Consider the following 24319-nt stretch of genomic DNA (forward strand, 5'->3'; position numbering starts at 1 on the left):
GTTTTCCCTCTTATGCAAATGTCTTTTTTGTATATTTACATTTTGTTATGCGTCATAAATTGGAAGAAATGCCAGTGCCAAGGTGTTAAAAAAAAAAAACAATGCTGTATCGAAATTGTACTCTTCGGTGTTACAAAATATCATCACATAGTGAACATACCGAAATACCAAATAGCAGAAGGATGTTTAATGCAAACCGCTGTGAATTAATGACCAGACTGAAACTTTTCATTGAATTTCAAATTGTATAATCATGAAGGGCACTGGAAAGAGAAGCCAGCACCAGATGGTGCTATATATCATTTGAGCTGCAGTCCATCAAGCACATACCAAGTCAAAAGCAGTCTGAAACAAAAATAGCTGAAATAAGTAGTCAATTTATGAGCTACTCTTTATGGAACATATGATGTGAATGTCAAGGACATTCTGACTATGGAGTCACAGGTATGGCTGGTGCTGTCAAAAGAGTAAAAGAAAGATATTTTCTCTGATCCAGAGATAATCCTGATAGAGGTTGTCTTTATCTTGTCTTGTCTAACAACAAAATTTTAATCTGATACATAAAAAGTATGTGGGAGTAGACTTTACAGATTTAAGTCAGAGGGTAAAAGGTGCATGGCAACATATGATTAATACCTTGAATTCATTGCTATATAGCTGAGGACACAGCAGACAAATGTCATCTTCCGCACTCTCTCTGGTGTTTATGAAATCATGCTGCCTGCTGTTTAGTACACCAACAGTATGTTCCACTACTGAGAGAGTGCACAAATATGGTTGAATTCAAGCTTCTGTGGTGTCTGCGGGTGGGCTAAGAGTGTTATTGACTATCTGTCAAAACTGTATATAAAAGTGTATATAAAAGAGAATAGCATTGATGATTAAGGTTGTTTGACTAAAACATTTGCTAATTTGTACCTCTCCCTGTGAACTTGTGTACTTAACTTGTGTAGGATACACAAGGAAATTGGTAATGCTGCTCAGTATTTTTTTAGATGCAGTTCTGTTAAAAGGCAATTGTGCATCTGTAAACTCCAGCCAGACAAAGAGACATTAGTAGAGTTGAAAACGGGCCCTCTGGAGGGGAGACATATACACGGCGACCAGCACCATTAACAATAGACAGGGAAACATACAACAAACAATTAGAACATCACCACAGACAACACTCTGAGATTAAACATACATATTGCCACTGCTCTTACAAACACCATAAACAACCATTCCACATTCATACCCTTTTCATTATGACAGGATATTTCTAAACAGACGGCTTGATCAAGGCCCACTGCCATAGAAACCCCCATCCCATATACTACATTGGTCCAGCCCCAATTACGGCTGGAACCGATATTAACGTTACGATTCCCTATCGGCATCCTTTGCCAGACGAGACGCAGGATCCGAACGAGAGAGACGGTAAACATTTGTATTCAGCAAACATTTCCATTCTGTTACCCTAAGCATAGCGCTCTACTTATGATAACAAAATAAATGTGCAAAATGCAAGTAATTCATGGTTTTGTCGTTCTTTACAAAAGGTTTAAAAATGTCCATTGACGTTTGTGCAAACTCGCAAAGTAAAGTGCAGGTTGTTACGGCGTTAGCCGCCTAGCTCTGGCCAGTAGCTTGTGCGTCTTCACGCTGGCACAAGACCGTGCGTTTGTGCAAAATCAGTAAAATGTAACGTCAGTAAAAGTGTGTCGGGTCTTCAGGAGATCTTCTGTGCATCACGCAATATCAGTAAAAATGTCAGACCATAATTGTGTGTAGCGTGTGTGCGTATGGGTGCAAACAGATGAAATAGGCACTGCTCCTGTGCGGTCCTCGGGACCGTCACACACCCCCCCTCCTCTGGTCTCACGCCGGCAGGCGGGAGAGGAAGTCGGCTGTGGTGTTATCGCGCCCAGGAACATGGCTGATGACAAACCGGTAAGGCTGCATGGAGAGATACCAACGGGTGATCCTGGCGTTCGAATCACGCATACGATCCATCCACTGCAATGGTCGGTGGTCGGTCTCGAGGAGGAACTCACGGCCCAAGAGATAGTACCTAAAAGCGTCCAGGGCCCATTTGACGGCCAGGCACTCTTTCTCGACCGTGGAGTACCGCCCCTCCCTCGGGAACAACTTCCGGCTGATATAGGCCACCGGATGTCGAGCCTCTGGTTCACCCTGCAGCAGCACCGGTCCTATGCCTGTATCGGAAGCATCGGTCTGCAACACAAACTGCTGTTCAAAATTAGGACAGTATAAAACAGGCTCATTACATAAAGCAGTCTGAATGTCCTGAAAGGCCCTCTTGGCCTCCTCAGACCATCGAACTTGTACCGGGCAGTTCTTCCGTGTCAGGTCGGTAAGGGCAGCCGCCCTGACGGAGAAATTTGGCACAAATCTCCTATACCAACCTGCCATACCCAAGAAAGATCGCAACTGAGTCTTCGTTTGTGGCAGGGGACACTTCTGGATGGCTTCCATCTTCTGTACCTGCGGCTTAATGACCCCTCCACCGATCACGTAGCCCAGATACTCTGTCTCCTTCTTCGCGAAGACACACTTGGCCAGGTTGATTGTCAAACCCGCAGCCTCAATCCTCTGCAGCACATCCTGAAGGTGTTGAAGATGCCCCTCCCAGGACGAGCTGTACACAATGACATCATCTAAATACGCCCCCGCATAGCCATTGGTCCCCGTGAGCACCTGATCCATCAATCTCTGAAATGTTGCCGGGGCCCCATGCAACCCAAACGGCATAACAGATAACTGGAATAGGCCCCACGGGGTCCGGAAGGCGGTTAGCTCTCGGGTGGCGTCACTTAGTGGCACCTGCCAGTACCCCTTCTTGAGGTCCAATGTGGTCACCCACCTGGCAGCTTCCAGACAGTCGATGAGTTCGTCGATTCTCGGTGTCGGGTACGAGTCGAACTTGGAGACCGAATTGAGGTACCTGAAATCGACACAGAACCTCAAGGTCCCATCTCTTTTAGGCACTAACACAACAGGACTGCACCAGTCGCTCTTGGATGGTTCGATGATGCCCATGGTCTTCATCTCCTCCACTTCCTCCTTCAGAGCAGCAAGGAGTCGCTCCGGGATGCGGTAGCTTCTGCGACGGGGAACTGCGCCTTCGCACAGGGTGATGTGATGCTGAACCAGTGTGGTGTGCCCCGGCTCCTCCCTAAACAAACCTGGACCGCAGAGACGCCGAACATCAGCTTGCTGGGCAGGGGAGAGGTGACTGAGGTCGAGGGCGCCCTCTGATGGTGACGGTAGGTACTGCTCCTCGACTTCATCCTCCTCCTGCACACGCCGGATCATGAGCACATCAGCACTGGAGTCGGGCCTCTCACACCACTCCTTCAAGAGGTTGATATGCAGCACCCGTTTGGATCTCTTCACCCCTGGCTTGGCAACTTCATAAGTGGTGGACCCCAGCCTGCGGAGAACCTGAAAAGGGCCCTGCCACTTTGCCAGCAGGCTTCTGTTGTCACTGGGCAACATCACCAGTACTTTGTCTCCAACTTGGAAGTTCCTGACCTTGGCCTTCCGGTCGTAGTAAGTCCGCTGTCGTTGTTGCGCCTCCTCCAGGTTCTGCTGAGCCATCTCAGCCATACTCTTCAGTCTCTCCCTCATCTTCAGCACATAAGAGAGACTGTTCTGAGTCAGGGGAGCCTGCTCTTCTCCCATCCAGGCTTCTTTCAGCAGCGACAGGGGACCACGCACCTCGCGGCCATAAAGAAGTTCGAAGGGTGAATATCCAGTTGAGGCCTGTGGAACTTCACGGTAGGCAAAAAGAACATACGGGAGCCAATTGTCCCAATCAGTGCCAGTTTCATCCACAAACTTTCTCAACATCTGTTTGAGGGTCTGATTAAAACGTTCAGTTAGCCCATCCGTCTGCGGATGATAAGGGGTAGTCCGTATGCGCCTAATCCCTAACAAGTCATAAGCCTGTTTCAGGAGTTTAGACATGAAATTGGATCCCTGATCTGTGATTATGGCTTTGGGGAAACCCACCCTGGAGAAGAGCTGCATGAGACAGGTGGCTACAGTTCTAGCTTTCACTGCTTTCAGTGCAAAAACCTCGGGATATCGTGTGGCATAATCGGTAATGACCAACATGTAGCGATTGCCTGACCTGCTACGCTCCAAGGGGCCCACAACATCCATCCCCAACTGCTCAAAGGGAGTTCCCACTATCGGCAGGGGCTCTAAGGGGACCTTTGGGGGACATCTGCTGGTGGTTTTCTGGCACTCAGGGCAAGTCCTACAGAATTCTGCAATATCTTTGGCCATCGCGGGCCAGTAAAAATGACGTCTGATTCGGGCAATGGTTTTCTCCCTGCCTAAATGGCCTGCCTAGGGGATGGTGTGACTTAACTCAAGGACCAAGTCTCTGACCTTCTGAGGGACCACTATCTTGGCTTCCAGCCCTCCCTCTTTATAGAGCACCCCATTCTTGAGAGAAAACCCATGCCCTGCTTGCTCTCCCCCTTTATCCCCACACTGCTCTTCCTTCTGAGCCTGCTGATATAAGACACTAATGTCTGGGTCTTGTTGCTGCAACAACCCCATATCCTGTGGAATAGCTACTGGCACCCCAAGCAACTCTGGACAAGATTCTTCTTCACCGTGAGCCACCCCAAATAGAAATTTCTCCTGTCTCCTCTGTCTCTTGGGCTTCCTTGTCTTTCCCGGCCTAGTCTCAATCTCACTGTCATACCATGGCAATTCTGCAAGTGACATTTCTGCTTCATCCTTCTTTGCCATTGCTCTGGTGACTGTCACATTACACTCACTTTTTGTAGGTACTAGGTCAAGCAAAGTAGGGAAATCCTGCCCCAAAATCATTTGATAAGGAAGACTATCCACCACCCCAACTTCAAGCAGGTACGTTTGTCCTAACACCTCAATGTGCACACTGGCAGTTGGATAAGCCCTTTCCTCCCCATGAACACAGCGTATCTGCATCATCTCTGCGTAGTTCCTAACATCAACTGGAACCAAGTCTGCAAATACTAAAGACTGCATGCTACCTGTATCCACAAGGGCACTAATCTCCTGCCCATTCAAAACTACCGGGCAGCAGTGGAGAGCTATGCTTTCCTTGGGGGAGCCATCCCTAGGCACAGTACAAATGTAAGATTGCTTGTCTGGGTTATTGGGGCATTTTGGCTTAATGTGGCCTTCCTGTCCACACTGGTAACAAACTAGGGCCTTGGGATTACTAGACTTAACGCGCTGATTTGCCGGACCACCCTTATCAAACGCAGACTTACCCTTGCTGCTGGTCGGCTTGGGTGCTGGAGGCTGACGAGGAGGTTTGTTGGACTCTCGGCCGCCCTTCCACTTGGCATACGTCCATGGTTGGGTCTTACGACGCGCTGACACAAACACGTCTGCCAATGAAGCGGCCTCAGCAGCAGAGTCAGGGTTGCGCTCCCGTATCCACACCTGGAGCTCGGGTGACACGAAGCGAAGAAACTGCTCCAGAATGATCGTTTCCCCAATCTGCTCTTTGGTGTGGTTTTGTGGCTTCACCCATCGTTGGTATAAGTCTCGTAAGCGTACATACAGTTCTTTAGGGGTCTCATCTTCACCCACCTGGGCTCCTCGGAACTGAAGTCGATACGTCTCCTGGTTGATGTTATATTTGTCCAGTATGGCCTCCTTCACCTGCTCATAGTCTAAAGCGTCCTCTTGATCCATGCTGACATAGGCAGCCCTAGCCTTACCCGTTAGGAGGGGTGCTAACCTGACTGCCCAGTCAGTTGTTGGCCACTGACACGCCACGGCTACACGTTCAAAAGTAATGAGGTAATGCTCAACATCATCACTGTCAGTCAAACACTGAAGTCTGAGGTCTCGTTCTGCCTGTGCTCTGACTGGTCTACTTTGACGGGGCAAACCTGGTGGGGGAAATCCCGGTGGCGGCATCTGTTGGCGGCCCGCAGCTGCAGTCCCTCGGTCCGGTGCATCACGGACCTGGCTGGCACTGGAACTGGGACGTCCTCCTAATTCTGGAGAGGTCCTTTCACACACTTCGCGCTGCAGAAGGGTGAACTGGTGTTGTTCGGCCTTCCACTGCCGTGCCGCCTCTTGCTCCATTCGCGCTTCTCGGGCTTGCTGCTGAACCATGTGACTGCGAAGCAGGTCCCGCAGCTCCTCCACGGAGGCATCTTCAGCCATGGTAAGCAATTCCAGCTCTTCTTCCCCAACCTCGTCTCCTACAGCTGCTGCAGCCTCTTGCCGTTGCTGCTTCTTCTTATCCTTTCTTGTTTCCATACTGACCACCAGTACAAAGAAGCAAAGGGCGGAGGAGGGGAAAAAAGAAAAAAAAAAAAAAAGATACAAAAAGAAAATTACTGCCCTCTAATGGCCAAATCCCACGGCTGCCACCAGTGTAACGGAACCGAGCGGGGTAACCGTACACAAAAATACCGGGTTTGACCAAAGATGCAGAGAGGCAGTAATCAGTTTGGACTGGATTTAATAAATAAGGCTTGACAAATGGCAATCAAGCAATTCAGGTCCAAAAGTATCAAAATACAAAATTAGGAAAAAATTGCAATTAAAGAAATACAAGAAAAATTGACGCAAAAAAAATATCAACTAATTGCAAAGAACTCACAGCAGTTCAAATGCTCCACTCAGAGTTACACACGTGACACATAACTCGCCGGACCCTTCTCTGCCAGACAACACAAAACAGGGGAGACATATACACGGCGACCAGCACCATTAACAATAGACAGGGAAACATACAACAAACAATTAGAACATCACCACAGACAACACTCTGAGATTAAACATACATATTGCCACTGCTCTTACAAACACCATAAACAACCATTCCACATTCATACCCTTTTCATTATGACAGGATATTTCTAAACAGACGGCTTGATCAAGGCCCACTGCCATAGAAACCCCCATCCCATATACTACATTGGTCCAGCCCCAATTAGGGCCAGAACCGATATTAACGTTACGATTCCCTATCGGCATACTTTGCCAGACGAGACGCAGGATCCGAACGAGAGAGACGGTAAGCATTTGTATTCAGCAAACATTTCCATTCTGTTACCCTAAGCATAGCGCTCTACTTATGATAACAAAATAAATGTGCAAAATGCAAGTAATTCATGGTTTTGTCGTTCTTTACAAAAGGTTTAAAAATGTCCATTGACGTTTGTGCAAACTCGCAAAGTAAAGTGCAGGTTGTTACGGCGTTAGCCGCCTAGCTCTGGCCAGTAGCTTGTGCGTCTTCACGCTGGCACAAGACCGTGCGTTTGTGCAAAATCAGTAAAATGTAACGTCAGTAAAAGTGTGTCGGGTCTTCAGGAGATCTTCTGTGCATCACGCAATATCAGTAAAAATGTCAGACCATAATTGTGTGTAGCGTGTGTGCGTATGGGTGCAAACAGATGAAATAGGCACTGCTCCTGTGCGGTCCTCGGGACCGTCACAAACACGTACAGTACTGTGCAAAAGTTTTAGGCACTGGTGAAAAAGTGATGTATAGTCAGAATGCTTTCAAAATAATGTGAGGAATAGTTTTAATGTATGTATATGTACAACATACAAAGTGCACAAAACAAAAATCAATAGTTAAATCAATATTTGGTATGACCACCCTTGGCTTTCAAAACATCACCGATTCGCTTAGGTATACTTGTGCACAGTTTTGTAAGGTACTCGGCAGGTAGGTTTTTCCAAGCATCTTGGAGAACTTGCCACAGTTCTTCTATGGATTTTGGCTGTTTCAGTTCTTTCTGTCTCTTCATATAATCCCAGACTGACTCGATGATGTTGAGATCAGGGCTTTGTGGGGGCCACACCATCTGTTGCAGGACTCCTTGTTCCTCTTTTTTGGTAGTTTAGTTAGTAAATAGTTTTTTATCACTCTGGCTGTATGTTTGGGGTCATTGTCATGCTATAGAATGAATTTAGGATCAGTCAGACACCTCCCTGATGATATTGCATGATGGATAAGAATCTGCTTGTATTTCTCAGCATTGAGGAGGCCACTAATTCTGACCAAATCCCCAACTCCATTTGCAGCAATGCAGCCTCAAACATGCAAGGAACCTCCACCTTGCTTTAGTGTTGCCTGCACTCATCCTTGTAGCGTTCTCCAGCCCTTCGACGAATGAACTGCCTTCTTCTAGAACCAGATATTTCTAATTTGGACTCATCAGTCCAGAGCACCTGCTGCCATTGTGCTGCATCCCAGGTCTTGTGTTTTTGTGCATAGATGAGTCGTTTGACTTTGTTTCCACGTCTGAGGAATGGCTTTTTGGTTGCAAGTCTTCCCTTGAGACCACTTCTGACCAGACTTCTCTGGACTGTAGATGGGTGTACCAGGGTCCCTGTGGTTGCTGCCAGCTCTGAGCTGATGGCACTGCTTGACAGCTTCCGATTCCGGAGGGATGTCAACTTGATGTGTCTTTCATCTGCTGAACTAAGTTTCCTTGGCCGACCACTTTCTGGTCCCCAACTTTGCCTGTTTCTTTGTGCTTCTTCAGAAGAGTTTGGATAGCACATCTGGAAACACCTGTCTGCCTCGAAATTTCTGCCTGCGATAGACCTTGCTGATGCAGGATGACCACCTTGCATCGTGTCTCTACACTCACCCTTGTCATGGTGTAAGATTAGCAATCTGTTCTGCAACCTCACCTTTTCAGTATGGCTGATCCTCACCCAGTTTTATTCCCTCTACACAGGTGTTCCTGTTAATAATTGTGGTTAAACCTGCTTATGTTGCTAATGATTACCACCTGTTTTGTTTAGTTGTTTGGTATAGTTGTTTTATCAACTATACCTACAAAAAAAGGTTTGGAGGGTCTGGAAGGTTTTGTGTTAGTTTGCCACTTTCTTTCTTTATTTAATCTTCACTTCTTCAAAAGAAATGTTCACTATTTTCAAAAAAAATGTTCGGAAATCTAAAATATGATATTTGTTATTGACACACTAATGGAAAAGATAGAAAAGAACTGTTTTAAGACAAATGTTTTGTGAAAAATCTTACATGCCTAAGACTTTTGCACAGTACTGTATATTAGCACATTAGCTAGATAGATACTTGCAGTTCATAACTTTAGTTACCTAACAAGGCTGACCAGTTCAATAGCGTTGATGAAAGCCTAGTAAGTGACTAGCACCCAATTGTATTAAGAGCCTACGCTGTCTACCGAACAAACTACCATTTACACAGAACCAACTAGCTACCAATCTGCCTGTTATGCCCACGCATTAGTGAGCGGGGCGTAAGAACTCCTAACGCCTATTATTAATAGAATATTTAAATACATAACGTAACACTCATTTAGTGGCATGGCAGCTGTGCTCTCTGAATGGTGGCGGGTACAGGGAATTGGGACGAAGCCTTGTCTCCTGATTGGGCGCCGGTCAGTCGTGGGGGAGGGCTTTTCTTTTTAAAAAGCCAGAATGGAGGGAAACCGGGGGTGTTGGGATGCACCTGGGACCTGCCTATTCGTCAGAGAAGCTCACCTACCCCCTTTCTTCGTCCAGGCTGTTTTTTGTTTTGCTTCCGTTTGCGACTGCCGTGCTCTTAGAAAACTACCTCATACAAATTAAACTACAGTCGAACACGCGGAGCTCTTCGCCAGCAGAGCGGCGGCTTGAGCTGGCCCCGAGAACGTACGAAGCGACCTGGTGAAGGTAAGTTCCGCTTTTCCTACCAGTTTCGCCATTCCAGGCCAGCTGCTTTTACCTTGTAAGTGAAAGCTATACCCCTAGACAATCGTGCCCGCAACAATTGGGGGCTCGTCCGGGATGAACCCAGGACCTCTCGTTTCGCTTTCGTTTGCGACTGCCGTGCTTTTAGAAAACTACCTCATACAAATTAGACTACGGTCGAACACCAAAGACGCGGAGCTCTTCGCCGGCGGAGCAGCGGCTTGAGCTGGCCCCCAGAACGTACAAAGCGACCTGGTGAAGGTAAGTTCCAATTTTCCTGCCAGTTTTAGCCATTCCAGGCCAGCTGCCTTCCCTTGTAAGCGAAAGCTATACCCCTAGACAATCGTGCCCATGACACTGCCCATGAAAGCGATATATACATGAACACATACAGTACATAAACAATACATTTCCATCCATACTGATGAAAAAAGTGAAACATGAAACACATGACACATGAAACATATACATGAAACACTTAAATTCCTGACTATAGGTTCTCTAGACCCTAAATATACATTTAGTGCTTCAGACATACGGGTCCAGGCTTTCAAATATTTTGGAGACATGCCCGTCCAAATGACTAATCCACACTGCCATAGGCTGCTAAAGGTGATAGGTGTCATTGTCATAACTTTTATAGTTCAAAGCAAGTGAAAAGAGAATAAATAAATGTTGACAATAAATGCATAAATAAATGAGTATTGTTCATTTATTTCTGTATTTCTGCATTTATTTCTAAATTCCTACATGTATTTCTATATATATATATATATATATATATATATATATATATATATATAAATATATTTCTGCCATCAATATGACAATGACATAAACTGCTCTTACACGCCATTGTTGTTTATCGTTTATTATCGGTTTATCGTCGACTCATAAGTCTGTTTGATTACTCTAGACTTGGCGTGGAATGACAGCCATGTTGTGCAAAAAATCACTAGAGACCTGTGTTTGTTAGGGAAGGACGTGGACAACCACGTATTCAGTGGTTACGTCTTATTTTGTGTGGAGGGTTTCACGGAAGATTTAGGACAATTGTTGAGATCAATGTGGTCAGGTAAAATGAGCTAACCATAGAGACTGCACAATAAGGTGATCTTTAGCTGGTCAGAAAATGATATGGCTTGACATGATGCAGTCATTGAAATGTGTCCTGTCAGAGATTTTATCTGTTCTCAATACACTATTCCAAACCCTTAGTATTTGCATCATAAGTTGTCTGCTGCTGCTAATGAAGTTACTATTCATTGGGTTTCTGGCAGACATGATCCTAGTTCAGACGGACTTGCTAAGTTCATCACCTCTGCTGCTGCAGTGGAAATGAATAGGCAAAATCAAGGGCCAGTAACCCATGACTCCTGATCAGCATGTGCCTCTTTAGCTGCCCCACTCTGGCTCCAAAACGGGCAATCCCTAAAATTGCCTATTATTAGCCTTGAAAAATAAGATCCACACTCACGCTTGAACAACAAAGTAATAAAACAACTAAAATAGAGAAACAATCAAAGCTGGCTACACAGTACTCATTCATTTATGCTAGTGAGCTGATCAACAACAGTAAAGCTGTACAATCACAAACAAGGGAAACTTTTTGGCTAAGTTACATATATTCTCATGCTAAAACAACCATTGTAACCACTAACTAGAAAATGAATTGCATAAACAAAAACATCAGTAACATTAGCTGTTATGTTTGCGCTGTAGTTGAAGGAACTAATTTGTTATTACTTACCTGCGTATGTGTACCTCCTGTGTTACACCTAAAGATATACACCTATTGATACATGATTGAAAGGAGCGTGACTGATTACAGGTTGAACATTATCAAGGCTCCAACTCTGTGTCTTTATTATTTTATGCATTTGTGTTGTAAGTGTACAAACATGACAAAGTGGCGACAAACTTCTTCTTACTGACATTCCAGACAGTGGCGTAGACAGAAAACCATTTGCGAATAAATGAATATACTGAATATACTGAATAAAAATGAGTGGGCCAGATTTTAAAAGGCTTGAAAGGGCTAATTCAGTTCTGCGCAGTGTGTGCATGTACACAGTCCATTCCTCTCCCCCTCACGCAGCACAATTTGGTTATTGACAGAAAGGCAGAAGGCATAAAGAAACAGAAGGAGAGGAAAAAGAGAGAGATTCATAATTTGATCCATTAAAACGAAACCGGAGATGTGCTTGTACACGCATTGTTGTTCCCCAGACATTATTAATAACGGCTGTATGCCTATATAGACAGTAATCAAATACTAAACCACTGCTTTGTTCACAGTGATCAACACAATCAGTAGCCTGTTGCGAATGACCACATTCCATAGTATGGCAAGAGTAATAAACATAGCTAGTCTAACAAATCCAATGATGGATAACAATCATAATGCACAGACACCAAACCAGCCACAAATTTCATAGCCTAGCTAAAACTGAACAGTTGCCTATTCAGCATAACCAACACTGCAGGTATCAGAACTCAACTCTCTCAATGTACTGGACAAATAGTACTGCAAAACAGAGGCTGCAATCATAGCTATACCATGGCAAGAATGAAAAAAGTAAACCTTTTATGTAGTTGATTATTCAGGCTTAGCCTACCTTTGGCTTGTGAGTGGTGCGGGTATGGAATTGGCCAACCTGAGGCGCAATCGTCTGGCCTTGGAGTTGAACTGTCTGATAATTTCATCATACTCCGAACCATCCACTAGTTACCATTCAAAAAACAAGAGAGGTAGCTAGCAAACTAGCTACGTTGTTTAGACGAGCTGTCATTGTTGAGGATCTGTGTTTTCATTCGATTTGTTGTAGAGAAAAGTCTTTCAACACTTTAGGACGTCGTAGGGAGAGTTATGATAGCCCTGCAGTTTAACTTGGCTATCTGACTTTCGAGACTACTGTTCAACATTTCCTTAATATAAATGTTGCTTTTAATGCTGGATGTTTTCCCAATGTGGTTGTAACTACAGAATCACACAATTAGGTAGCTGTCATTCCCTTAATGCAGTGACATCCCAACTCCTCTGTTAATTGAAAAAAAGGGCTAGCTAGCTTCCCACGGCAATCAGCTAGCCAGCTGCTATCTTAGGCGACCGAAACAACACCACTTGGCGTTCGTGTTATTTTTCAAGCTAATGTAATCTAATGTAAAAGAGGAGGTTCTGACAGACACATATTGAATTATAGCTTTATTATTCATTAATATTAGGCTACAGGACTGACCCTCATGAGGACAAAACACACACAGAGAATTTTTAATAGTATTATTTTCTATAATTTTTTTCCCTGTGGATTTGAATGGGCGGGCCAGCTGTCAATTTGGGTGACCTTGGCCCACCTGTACCCACCCGTAGCTACGCCAGTGGTTCCAGATGATGCTGATACCCGGATAAAAAGAGAGAAAATGGGTAGGAGCAAGTGGATGCGTAGGAGTTTGCTAGCCAAAATGGATGTTAGTCAAGTGAAATGTGAAGAGACTTTTTTGCATGGAACTAGCTATTGAAAGAAAACATGACCACAAACCTGCATATTAATGTCAGGAAGGAGTGGATGTATTTGCTGAGAGGAACTTAACTGTGTTGCTAATGAGATCACCAATGTAACGAAAGTTCCAGTTGTGCTAAGTGTAATGGAAGCCAATATTTACAGTCAGATACATACTGTGTTGATGTCAGAAATACCCAAAGACAAAACATTTAAATTTATCATTGACATGGTACGTTAATATTACAACACAAAGTGCCATAAACAACAAGATAAGTTCTCAGCTAAGAACACCAAGCCTAATGCCAAGGCAAACCCACAAACTCAATCCCGATGCTGCCTGAGAATCTAAACCTCTTTTGCATAATTATACCACAAGAACACAATTAGGCGTGTAGATGCTGCTATATCATTGGGGTTATCAAGTGGGTACCTTCGTTCACTGAGTTAGGCCCACGACGCCCTGGAAAGGCTTAACAGTTTCTCAACCTTTCTTTCAGGATACTTTATATTGGGACAAATTTGCCAGCAGTGATAATGTGTATATGAAGCAAACTGTGTTACAATACATGTGGATCAAAATGAATATTTACTGTACTGTATATTAACTGATAAACCACATGGTCTCCATTATCACAAAAGCAAGGTGCAGTGGATAGACACTAGTAGAACTTTCCATACATTGGAAATGAATCCCACATTTAATCCAATATAAATTCAATACAGTTTTAATCCCCACACACTGAGCTGTCCAGTAAAACCATATATGAATATGAATCTGCTTCATAACAGACATTTTTTTCTGCCCTGTAATATTTGGCTAAACATTCCACTCTGGCATGTGAATGTGGTTCTGCATTGATATATTTTGTTATTGTTTCTGGTATTTTCTGTGGCAAAACACTTTAATCCTAACTAGCTGTCCTCACTTATTGTCCCTTTAAGTTGCTAATTTTGACCATGTTACCAAGTTGACAGCTCAAATGACTGTACAAAGTAATTCCCTTTTTCGGTCTTCCATTGATTGTGAGAGCAGGGGGGGTGTGAGTGACATCAAGGGCCACTTAATAAAGGTCCTGCTTCTGCCAGTAACCACCACCCAGAGAGTGCCTGATCCTCTGAGGTGTCACTTCTCTTGCAAAGGACAACTAGCAATTCATAATGGCTCCCAAGAAGAAAGAAGAAGCTAAGCCTGAAGCCCCCCCCAAACCTCCAGAGCCTGAGCCCCCAAAAGAGCCAGAATTTGACCCATCAACCATACAGGTAAAAATGTTGATTTACTTGAAAGCCTTGTTTGTAATTTGAGAAAAAGAGGAAAGGCATTGTGGCATAAAGAAAGCCAGAAATTTGACCTGACTATTCTCTCAATCACATTAAGCCATTCCAATAACAATATGGGATTATCCACTATCACTGCATAGCATATTATGCACTGCCACCACAGAGACCCATTCCAATGAAAATCTGTTCAGTCTTAACTATTCCTGCATATTTTCACTCCATAAAATCAAAAATTAAATGATCATTTCAAGAATTACCTCTGTCATGTTTTTCAGACTAAATTAGATCAATTATTGTATAATAATATTATAAAACAAGTAGACATATGTAATGGGTGTATAGGCTGTGTTGTGTCTTTGGATCAATGTTATCTGGGTCAGCCTGCAAGCAAGTTTTGATGTTCTTGCTGCTCAGTTAAACCCTTACGGTCAGCGTCATTACCACTTGAGCTAAAGGCAAATTGCACCTACTCTGTCAGAAACAACACAAGCTAATAAAGTCTCATGGAGTGACGTAAACGCTAGAACTGCTCTGTTATCTGCTACCCTACAGGCATTATGCAGGACTCACAAAAGCTATTTCAGCTCTGCTACACATACATCATAAAGATTGAAATGGTTCATAGCACTAACAAACATTTTCAGTGTCCAGTAATGAACCATGTCCAATAATCCAATTGGCTACTTAGCAATTTTGCATACAATTGCTATTTTTCTCATTTTTCTGTTTTTTTTCCCATTTTTTTTTCTTCTCTTTCATTCCATTGGTTTGTATGGGTGAACTGAACTAATATCCACCATGTAATGTTTAAAGGGATCAGCATACTGTATAACCAAATGTATGTAGATGTTTCCCTTACACATGTTGAACTTCCCTTGTATCATAATTAACCAGAAAAATTGTGATGTGAGGTTAAACCCATATAATGTGATATTCATGAAGTTGTGAAATGTCCGCATTCTGGACGGCTTTCTTTAGGAAACCTCAGCATGTTTTCCTCTATGAAACCTAGACACATTAGATATAATTGCTCTTACCTTTTCTCTTAGAAATATCGTAAAACAATAAAATATCAATTCTTATTACAGAAGAATAAAGAACAAAGTCAGTTTAAAAGTCAGTTCTGACCAGTGTTTTAAAAATAAAAGAATACACTTTTACAGACTCTCATTCAGCTGTTTTTATTGAATAATTTTTTATCACAGTATTCCCCATAGTTTGTATGCTTTGCAGCTGATGGATTGTAATGTAACACATTTGTAATGGTGTAACTTTAAAATACAGAGAAACTGCACGCACTCTTTTACATTTTGTACCCTTGGGCAAGGTACTGAACCCACAGTTGCCTCAGTAAATATCCAGCTGTATAAATGGATAACATTGTAGAGAACTGTAACCTATGTAAGTCGCTTTGGATAAAAGCGTCTGCCAAATGAATAAATGTAAATGTAAATGTAAAAGAGATGGCGAATAATTTCCTTTGCCAAAACATACCCTCAGCCATGGCTGCAGATAAGCTCTAAAGGTATTCAAGTGGTACTGCACAGAAAGCCACTTAATCATTATCAGCATGTAATCTAAACAATGCATCACTCGGTTTCCATTGAGTACAGACAGGTGTAAAACAAAAACAAATGCCTTTGAGGGCCTGCTTAGCTGAAGGTCAGACATAAATTGTCCCAGACAAGGCCACTTAACTCAACAGTCACAAAATGGACAGGATGTTTTGACATAGAGACTTTGGAATCTCATGAGTTTTGAACAGCTGCTAGGAGCACAGGCAACTTGTACTTGGATGTGAGCATACAAAGTCAGACTTGGCTGATACCAAGGCTGTATGTCATTGCCCTTTCCAAGGAAGGTAAATTAAATTTCAAATTATGATTACAGTTTACAATAGTTGCCTTTAATTCTCATCAAAGAAATATAGGAATATACAAGGATTTGTATGGCTTTTGTGGAAAATAGTAATGTCATTTAATCACTGTCAATGAATGCATTGAAAGTAGCATATTGCACAGAATGTCAGTAATGTTTGCTCAGTACCTCAAGGAGTATAGTTTAAATGTGTCTTCTGTCTTAAGCATACTACAATATTACATATGTACTATATATATATGTATTTTGGTGTTTACACAAATTATTCTCCTCCCACTCAATCACACAAAGCTTAATTATGGAAGGACAAATGAGAAAATAGTTTACTTAATAAATATACACAACATCAGAGTGGATTTTACATACACACAAGTGTATGAATCTTCACAAGGTCACTTATTTTATTGTGTGGGTGTCTGAAAAAGGTACATAAATAAATATTTATTGACACTGGGTTCAATTTTTAGATGGAAAACATCAAGCAGTTGTTTACAAATCAGGGTTTGCGTTTGCCTTTCATACCATGTACAGTGTGTCTGTATAGTAAAACTATGGGAGGCAACTGAACTCAACTATACTCAACTAGTGCAAATTTTCACAGAAAAGACAACAAACAGTGGACACAATGAATCACATGAGACACTGCAGGTGGTAAGAAAACAACACAGAAGTGTGCTAATGCCATACTTTCTTCTGTAAGTAAAAATATGACAGCTGATGTGCAATAATATATGGTGGGACATGTCCATATTTTTGAGTCACGTACAAAAGGAACCACCTTTGAATCACAGAACCATTTCATTAAAAATGAATTATTCACACAGACACAGTTCTAAAGAGAACCATCGCAAAAACAAAAAGTCAGTCCATTTTAATTACTTCAAAACAGAGACAATGCAGCTAACTAATTATCACTGTTTTTCTAGGTTCTTTGAGTTGTGTGACTCTAAGAACTCACATAAAATTTAATTTGTCAATTACTGCCATTTTGCTATTCCTTCAGGGGAAAATTGATAAATAATGTTTCGATATAACTCCACTTTGTGTCTTTTAGATTGAATTCACAGCTGAACAAATAGAGGGTAAGTTTCCTCTGCTGGGAAAAAATGCATCATGTTAATTCAGTCATGCAGTTTAGCATTCAGTCATTCTACTGCATTGTCTCCATACCTCTGTAACCCAATGCACTTTGCTGGAGCTACACTGCATGTGTTGACAGCAGTATCTTCTGTTGAGGCTGTCACACCTTTATATATGCCCAGATAGCTCACTTTGCCATCGTGTTCTATATATAGTTTATAGTGTAATAGTATCTTGGATACCTTTGGGTTATTATTCAGATTTGTCCCCTGACTTGCGTTTAAAACTAATCTGCAACCTATTGTCTACAAATTGCCCCTATTCTGAGTGCAGGGATAGGCTCTCAGAGCTGTCTGGTGTAGGTTGTAGATAAAAATAAAAAAATTTAAACAATTTTTAATTTAAATGAAAATACATACAAGATTGCCTTGTTTTGTTTGTGATGCACAGGCAGCAATTAATGTCTCCACTTCTTTGTAATTTCAATCTTTGTTATTTTGTTATAATGTTTTAAGTTTGTTGCAACTGTCTTGCATCCAAAGAGAATCCTGTTTTGGGGTTCACAAGATCTCACCATTTTCTGTAATCCTATTATCTCCAAAGAGCTCTGGTTTCTTTCTTTTTTCACAATAAATAATAGTGTTGTATGCAAATGATGCTCTTTTCTTGTTCTTGTCAGACTTCAAGGATGCGTTCCAGCTGTTTGACAGAACTCCCACAAATGAAATGAAGATCACATATGCTCAGTGCGGTGACTTGATTAGGGCTCTGGGCCAGAACCCGACCAATGCTGAAATAATGCATGTCCTTGGAAAGCCAAAACCAGAGGGTGAGTTTATTTGACAGTAATGTTGAAATAACTGCTGACAGGACTTGTGCTGGTCACATTGATAGCGATATTTGTACACTGATCGAATCATAGTATCATTAGAGTTATCATTATCGTCCTACTTTATATTAGTGTAAAGTGGTGGTAGCAGAACTCAGTAAATGACAAACTGCTGTACTTAATAATGGGAACAAGAATACTTTCTTGGTCACAGCTGGAAAACAAAAAGGTACTGCAATTATTGTGCATGTGGGAACCCAAGAAACTGATCTGGTTATTAAATCAAAATCATTACTTTAAACATAAGACACTGACATTCTTTTGTTTTTTCAAAATCAAACTCAGCTTTTCAATTTCATAAAACTAGAAAAAAATTTAAAGGATCTATGTAACTGAAATGCTCCCTAAACATAACACCAGATTTCCACATTCCAGAATCTCTAACAATTGTGAAATCTGTGTTGGCAAATGTGAAATTGTATCAATGTAGTTGAAAGTGCAGATGTTGCTTTTTTCAGAAGTATTATATGAATCTTATTCATATGCTTAGTCTCAACAACTATCATAACTTGGATAATCAATTGATAATAAGATGGAATAAAGAAAGTGATTGTTATACCGTGGTGTATTTCCTTAGAAGAGTGAATGTAAATGTTAAGGAAGTGTAGCTGTCATTATATATCAGCTTTCAAATGACAGACATTACACTCAGACCCGTCACATTTTATGTGTATGGAACCTGGAGTCAAGGTGTTTGACAAAATGTTCAAAAACAATGATGTGGTGTCACTTGACAGACATGCAATCCAAGATGTTGGACTTCGAGACCTTTCTGCCCATGCACCAGCACATCTGCAAAGCTAAGGACCGTGGCACATTTGAGGACTTTGTTGAAGGGCTAAGGGTGTTCGACAAGGAGGGAAATGGCACAGTAATGGGCGCTGAGCTTCGGCATGTCTTGGCAACACTGGGTAAGATCATAGTCAAACACACATTCTGCTTATAAAACCAATACAGGTGCAATGTGGCATTGCAGCAAAATTTAAGGTCCAAGTATTTAGCTTGTTTTCATTGCTTTGGCATAGCAAAACTCTGAAAGCAGATGTGGGTGTGCCCTGTGTCAGTGCAAATCCAGGGCTGAAGTAAGTTCAGTACAGGCCAGTTCAGACATACTGTAGTTCCTGCTTAAATTCTGCAGAGAGTTGCATGCTTCTGTCACTTCTAAGCACATGATGACATGAGCCTTAAGCTTGTATGTAGGAGATGTATGTTTGGGGTTGAGCTTATCCAAAATGATGGCATGTTGCTCAAAATGAGGGAGAGTCTCATAATTCTCCAAGATATGTGTATGCTGACTATGTTTTGTTTTTTTTCTCTGCAATGCCTCTGCACAGGTAAAGGTCTAGTAAGTCATGTACTACAGTGGTCATCCTGTGTTTCTATTTGACATACCTTGAGTTTTACATTCGAAGAAATTCACCCCATTTAATAACCCCATTGGTCAGGTATCACCATATACTGTAGCTTTGCATTTTCACCATTACCATTTTTAACGTTTACATTTTTGAAACTTCAATAGATTGCACATATTTATCAGTGTAGAGAAAACTTTATTTCTGAACATCATAGTGTATGAAGAATGTTAAATTCCATTCTGAAGACATGACAGTAGGCACATTAGCAGTCATAGGTGAAGGTGTATCACATGTTATCTCTGGAATAAAATATGAATGACAGCCAAATTTGTGAATCACTTGGATTGGGTTTGAACACCACATTAAGGTGCATTCTAATGCAAAAACAGCTGAGGGATTGTTTATTTTACTGTATGAGAAATGATTACATTATTTACTTAGTAGACAATCTTATCCAGTGCAAATTATATTGTATCCACTTTTAACACAACTGGATACTTACCGAGCAATTAGGATTAAGTGCCCTGCTGAAGGGTACAACAGTAATGCTGTGTATTTCCATACTGATGTTGAGGAAAGCCACATCTTTTCAGTGAAATGAACAGAGGAACACAAAATCCAGACTAAAAAGCTTATTTGTAGATTGATCATGTAATACACCCAAAGCCCTGTTCAGAGGGTGTAGAAAGACATTGCAATCATCAAATTCAAGGTATTCCTCAAATGGCCTAGTGCGTATCTTCAGGCAAGATAAGCCCTGCAGCCTTGGGTTACAGGTTGTGTTATCTGTGAACCATAACCCATAAAGCCAAAACAAATATAAATTATGTCAGGGACGTGAGTATTTAATAAAAATTAAATGGTCTGAACCCAGCAGTCTTAGAAATTAATGCCCTTGTTTATCATCCAGCACTCTGAATACCAAACACAAATGACACCAATTACTAAAACTCCTCACTTAACCAACATGTAAAATATTTTTTTTTAATTTGATTTGATTTAATAATTATTAGATGTTAATTATCAATTAAAGATGTTAATTATCAACTAAATTGCCAAATTCGTTGATAGGAAATGAGCAGTCTGCTGGATCAACCTTTGCCAGAAATATACAATCACAACTGGAATAAATTAAAAAGGTTTATTGAGCACTTACACTACGACAAAGACAAAATTCAGAGTCTGGGCTACAGACCTGGTCCACTACCTTAACAGACACCAAATTACATAAAGACACTACCAAAACAAGAACATGGATGGACCATGGAATGGATGAATGAATGCAGAGAATGAAGAACACAGGAACCACTCACAATAGCAGCAAAACTCCAAAAGGAAAAATCCAAAAAGTTGCCGGAGAAACTGAGCCATGGACTGGATAAGACTGAGCAGTTGACATCAAGGCTGAGTGTAGGCACAAACTGAACTGGCAAAAACTGAGCGTAGGCAAAAACTGAGCAAAGAGGCCTGTTCTAGGTCTCTTGGTATACATAAAGTTCTCTCCACCTCCCTGACCACGCATAATTAATTTTATGGTGGGGGAGTGCCTGGAAGTTTCTTCAGGACTTAATCTTGTGTCGTAGATCCAAACATCTGGAAATACCAGATATATTTTTGAGATTATCATTTTTGCGTTCAGCTCTTCATGAGCATTGCAGTGACACCACACATTAATAGGCATGGGTTGAGAGGCATGGCATTGGGTTTTCCAACATTTTTCCCATGACATGAGGGGACAATTAACTGGGGGGTATAAAAGGGTAAGTGATCCGAACATGTAGATACACACACACACACACACACACACACACACACACAAACACATACGCACACACGCTGATTGTGCTCAGGAAGGGGAGAAGGGGGGAGAAGGTATCACTGCATTTTTGGCCTATCTAGATGTTATTGTTTTTGAGAAGTAGCTTTAAGGAAATGCAGTGTTCTTTAATATTATATTAGAAGTATTTGGTACCTGAACCTCTTTCAGAATAAACCAAACATGACTGGGGCTACCTTTTAGCCAAGGATTCTACATCTGAGGGGCAGATTAATGCTTACCAGTATACAAAGCGGGTGTACCACGCCCTACTTCCGCTTTCATCGGTTTACATTTACATCAAATGTAAATCCTAACTGGCAATCATTAGTTTTTGATTTTAAAGTATCTGACTGGGTTCTCGGTAACTTCTTGCAATTCTTAAAGCAATGGTTGCTTATCTTAAGTAGGTATGTGACCTGAGCTTACTGATTTAGGGGTATTTAGGGGTAGACCAGGCGAAGAACCATAAAATGCATGGTACTCTCCCGACAATTAGTTCTGCCAGGGACAGGAGCAGGTAGGTCAGCCAGGTTTTTCTTGTCTCACAACTGTCAGACACACAGAAATTTATCAGTTGCCTGTGAGTTGCCCAGATGACATCAGTGGAGTGGTGCATATCCTCCAATCCTCCTTACTGCTACCCTTTACAGGATTATACAAAAGGATTTTTGAAACTGAATTATTGACCAAACTCCAATGAACAAGCTTGCTAGCAATATAACAAAATTGGTATCCCTCACAGTAATAATAATAAAATTAATAATCAATGAAATAGTACCTAATTTAATTTTGCTTAGACCCTAAAATCATGTAAAAAAAACATACTAGCATTTGAAACAGTATACATAAAACATAAAGCTTGCATTCAGAATCCCTGTTTTTTTTTTACATGGTATCTTTATCCTCATCATGAGAGTACTCATAAGGCTATTGTGAAAATATAAACAGGTTTTATTTTTGCATGCTGGTGAGTCACATGCATTTGTTATTATGTAAAAATATAGAGAACCCTCTTTAATGCAGATCATACTGTAGTTGAGTACATGGGAAAAATTAATATTCATAATTCTTTTGACACTTCTGATTATACAGGTGAGAAAATGAAAGAAGATGAAGTGGAGCAATTGATGGGTGGGCAAGAGGATGCTAATGGCTGCATTAACTATGAAGGTACACATCATATTCTAGTCACATTTCTTCTGTGTGTATTATATATACACACACACACATACACAAGACTAACAGAATCATAAGATATTTATAATATACAATAATTATAATAAGAATGTAACAATTTCCTGTTATATTACCTTTTAATGATGAGGGGAATAGATATGTATGATAGGACAAACATGTATATGTGAATATATGTCCATATACCTCTGATTGTAAGATGCATCTATTCTAAGTTGGAAGAAGACCAAGTTTAACAAGTGTGATATTTTATCTTATGGCTTTTATAAATAAGCAGTGGCTACTTGCAGTACAGCTTTATTTAATCCTTCTCTTTCTCCCCACAGCTTTTGTAAAACACATCATGGCAGGGTAATCAGGTACAAGATACTGTCATCATTTGGACGCATTTTTCTAAAAATAAGTTGGAAATCTTACACGAACAAGTTTATTTAATTTACATTTGTTGTGTTCTCATTCCACAGAAAATGAAAACATCTGAAAATCAACTAAACTGAAAAGGATTCTATATTTTTATTTCATCCGCATTTTCCAGAAGGCTTTTTTTTCCAAACATCTATTCCACCCATCCATTCCTTAATCAATACTACAGTAATAGACCATGTCTACCGTTTTTCTATAGCTATATGTCAGTCCCACTACTGACACATAAATCATTTTAAATAAAGCAGTTCTTTTATGAAAATGAATTTCTTTCATCCTTTCAGACAGGCCTGACACAGACCTGTGACATGGAGACTTTCTTGTTGATTACCAGAATCTGAGGTTTTCAAAGGAAGAAGAAATAAAATCTCTTCTGTTCTCTTCAGATAATCTTTCTGTTCTTCAGTTCCTACCTTTAGTGCAATGTTTTAATAGAACCATTTTCACAACATTTTCATCACCATTTGTTCCTTTTGTGACCATTATGAGAAATCTTAACTCTGTGTACTGTGGCAGATTTGCAAACAACATGTCAGCAGTCACCGGAAAGACGACAGCTAATAAGCTTTTGTAAAGGTGCAAGGGCTGCCAAATAACTTAGTCAGCAAGGCCCTTAGTCCAAGCTGAGCTGTACAGCCTGGGTTTGAATCTGGCCATGGCCGATGCCATTTGCTGACAATGACCAGGATCCCACAGCAGCAGAGCAGATTGGCCTCATTTTGTAGGGTATAGTGGTGGGTAGGTAAGCCGGGGGTTCCTCAGCTCACCACTCTCAGGCAACCTGCAAGTCATCAGGCACTTATAGCACAAATCATTATGTAACCTATTTTCAGTTCTGCTCTTGTCATTTCAAAAATGATGTACAAGACATTAAAATCAAACACATCATATGGTGCACCAACATGTTCAACTGAAACCACATCACATCACATTCCATTCATTTAGCAGACACGCTTACCTAGGGCAACTGCCAGTGCATGAGAATAACAGTACCAACGACAGTACCAGACTTGATAAACAAAACTCTCAAACCAGCAAGTGTATGCACCACACCATTTCAGCTTCAACACATGTTAACTTTGGCTAATGTGAAACTAAGACAACCTGGAAACTGAATGATATGCACTGAATTGAATGAAATTATTTGGTTCAATAAAAAGGTCAAAATGCCCATCATTAGACCCACAAGTGCAATGTG

General features: G+C 41.3%; 1 protein-coding gene across 1 annotated transcript; it reads left to right on the top strand.

Annotated features, from left to right (window-relative positions):
- The first annotated feature begins 14363 nt into the window (after positions 1-14363).
- LOC118772462 (myosin light chain 3-like) lies at positions 14364-23053 on the top strand. The gene is made up of 6 exons (XM_036520818.1): positions 14364-14465; positions 17416-17443; positions 18121-18270; positions 19068-19241; positions 22597-22674; positions 23025-23053. The coding sequence occupies exons 1-6, from the start codon at positions 14364-14366 to the stop codon at positions 23051-23053; spliced, it is 561 nt and encodes a 186-aa protein (XP_036376711.1).
- The last annotated feature ends 1266 nt before the right edge of the window (positions 23054-24319 follow it).

Source organism: Megalops cyprinoides, chromosome 2 (genome assembly GCF_013368585.1).
Source record: "Megalops cyprinoides isolate fMegCyp1 chromosome 2, fMegCyp1.pri, whole genome shotgun sequence".
Taxonomy (NCBI): Eukaryota; Metazoa; Chordata; class Actinopteri; order Elopiformes; family Megalopidae; genus Megalops; species Megalops cyprinoides.

Excerpts from the sequence above, each read along its gene's own strand:
- LOC118772462 (XM_036520818.1), top strand. The coding sequence starts at position 14,364 with ATGGCTCCCAAGAAGAAAGAAGAAGCTAAGCCTGAAGCCCCCCCCAAA. Across the intron at positions 14,466-17,415 it reads TTGACCCATCAACCATACAG|ATTGAATTCACAGCTGAACA; the intron begins GTAAAAATGTTG and ends TGTGTCTTTTAG. Across the intron at positions 18,271-19,067 it reads TGGAAAGCCAAAACCAGAGG|ACATGCAATCCAAGATGTTG; the intron begins GTGAGTTTATTT and ends GTCACTTGACAG.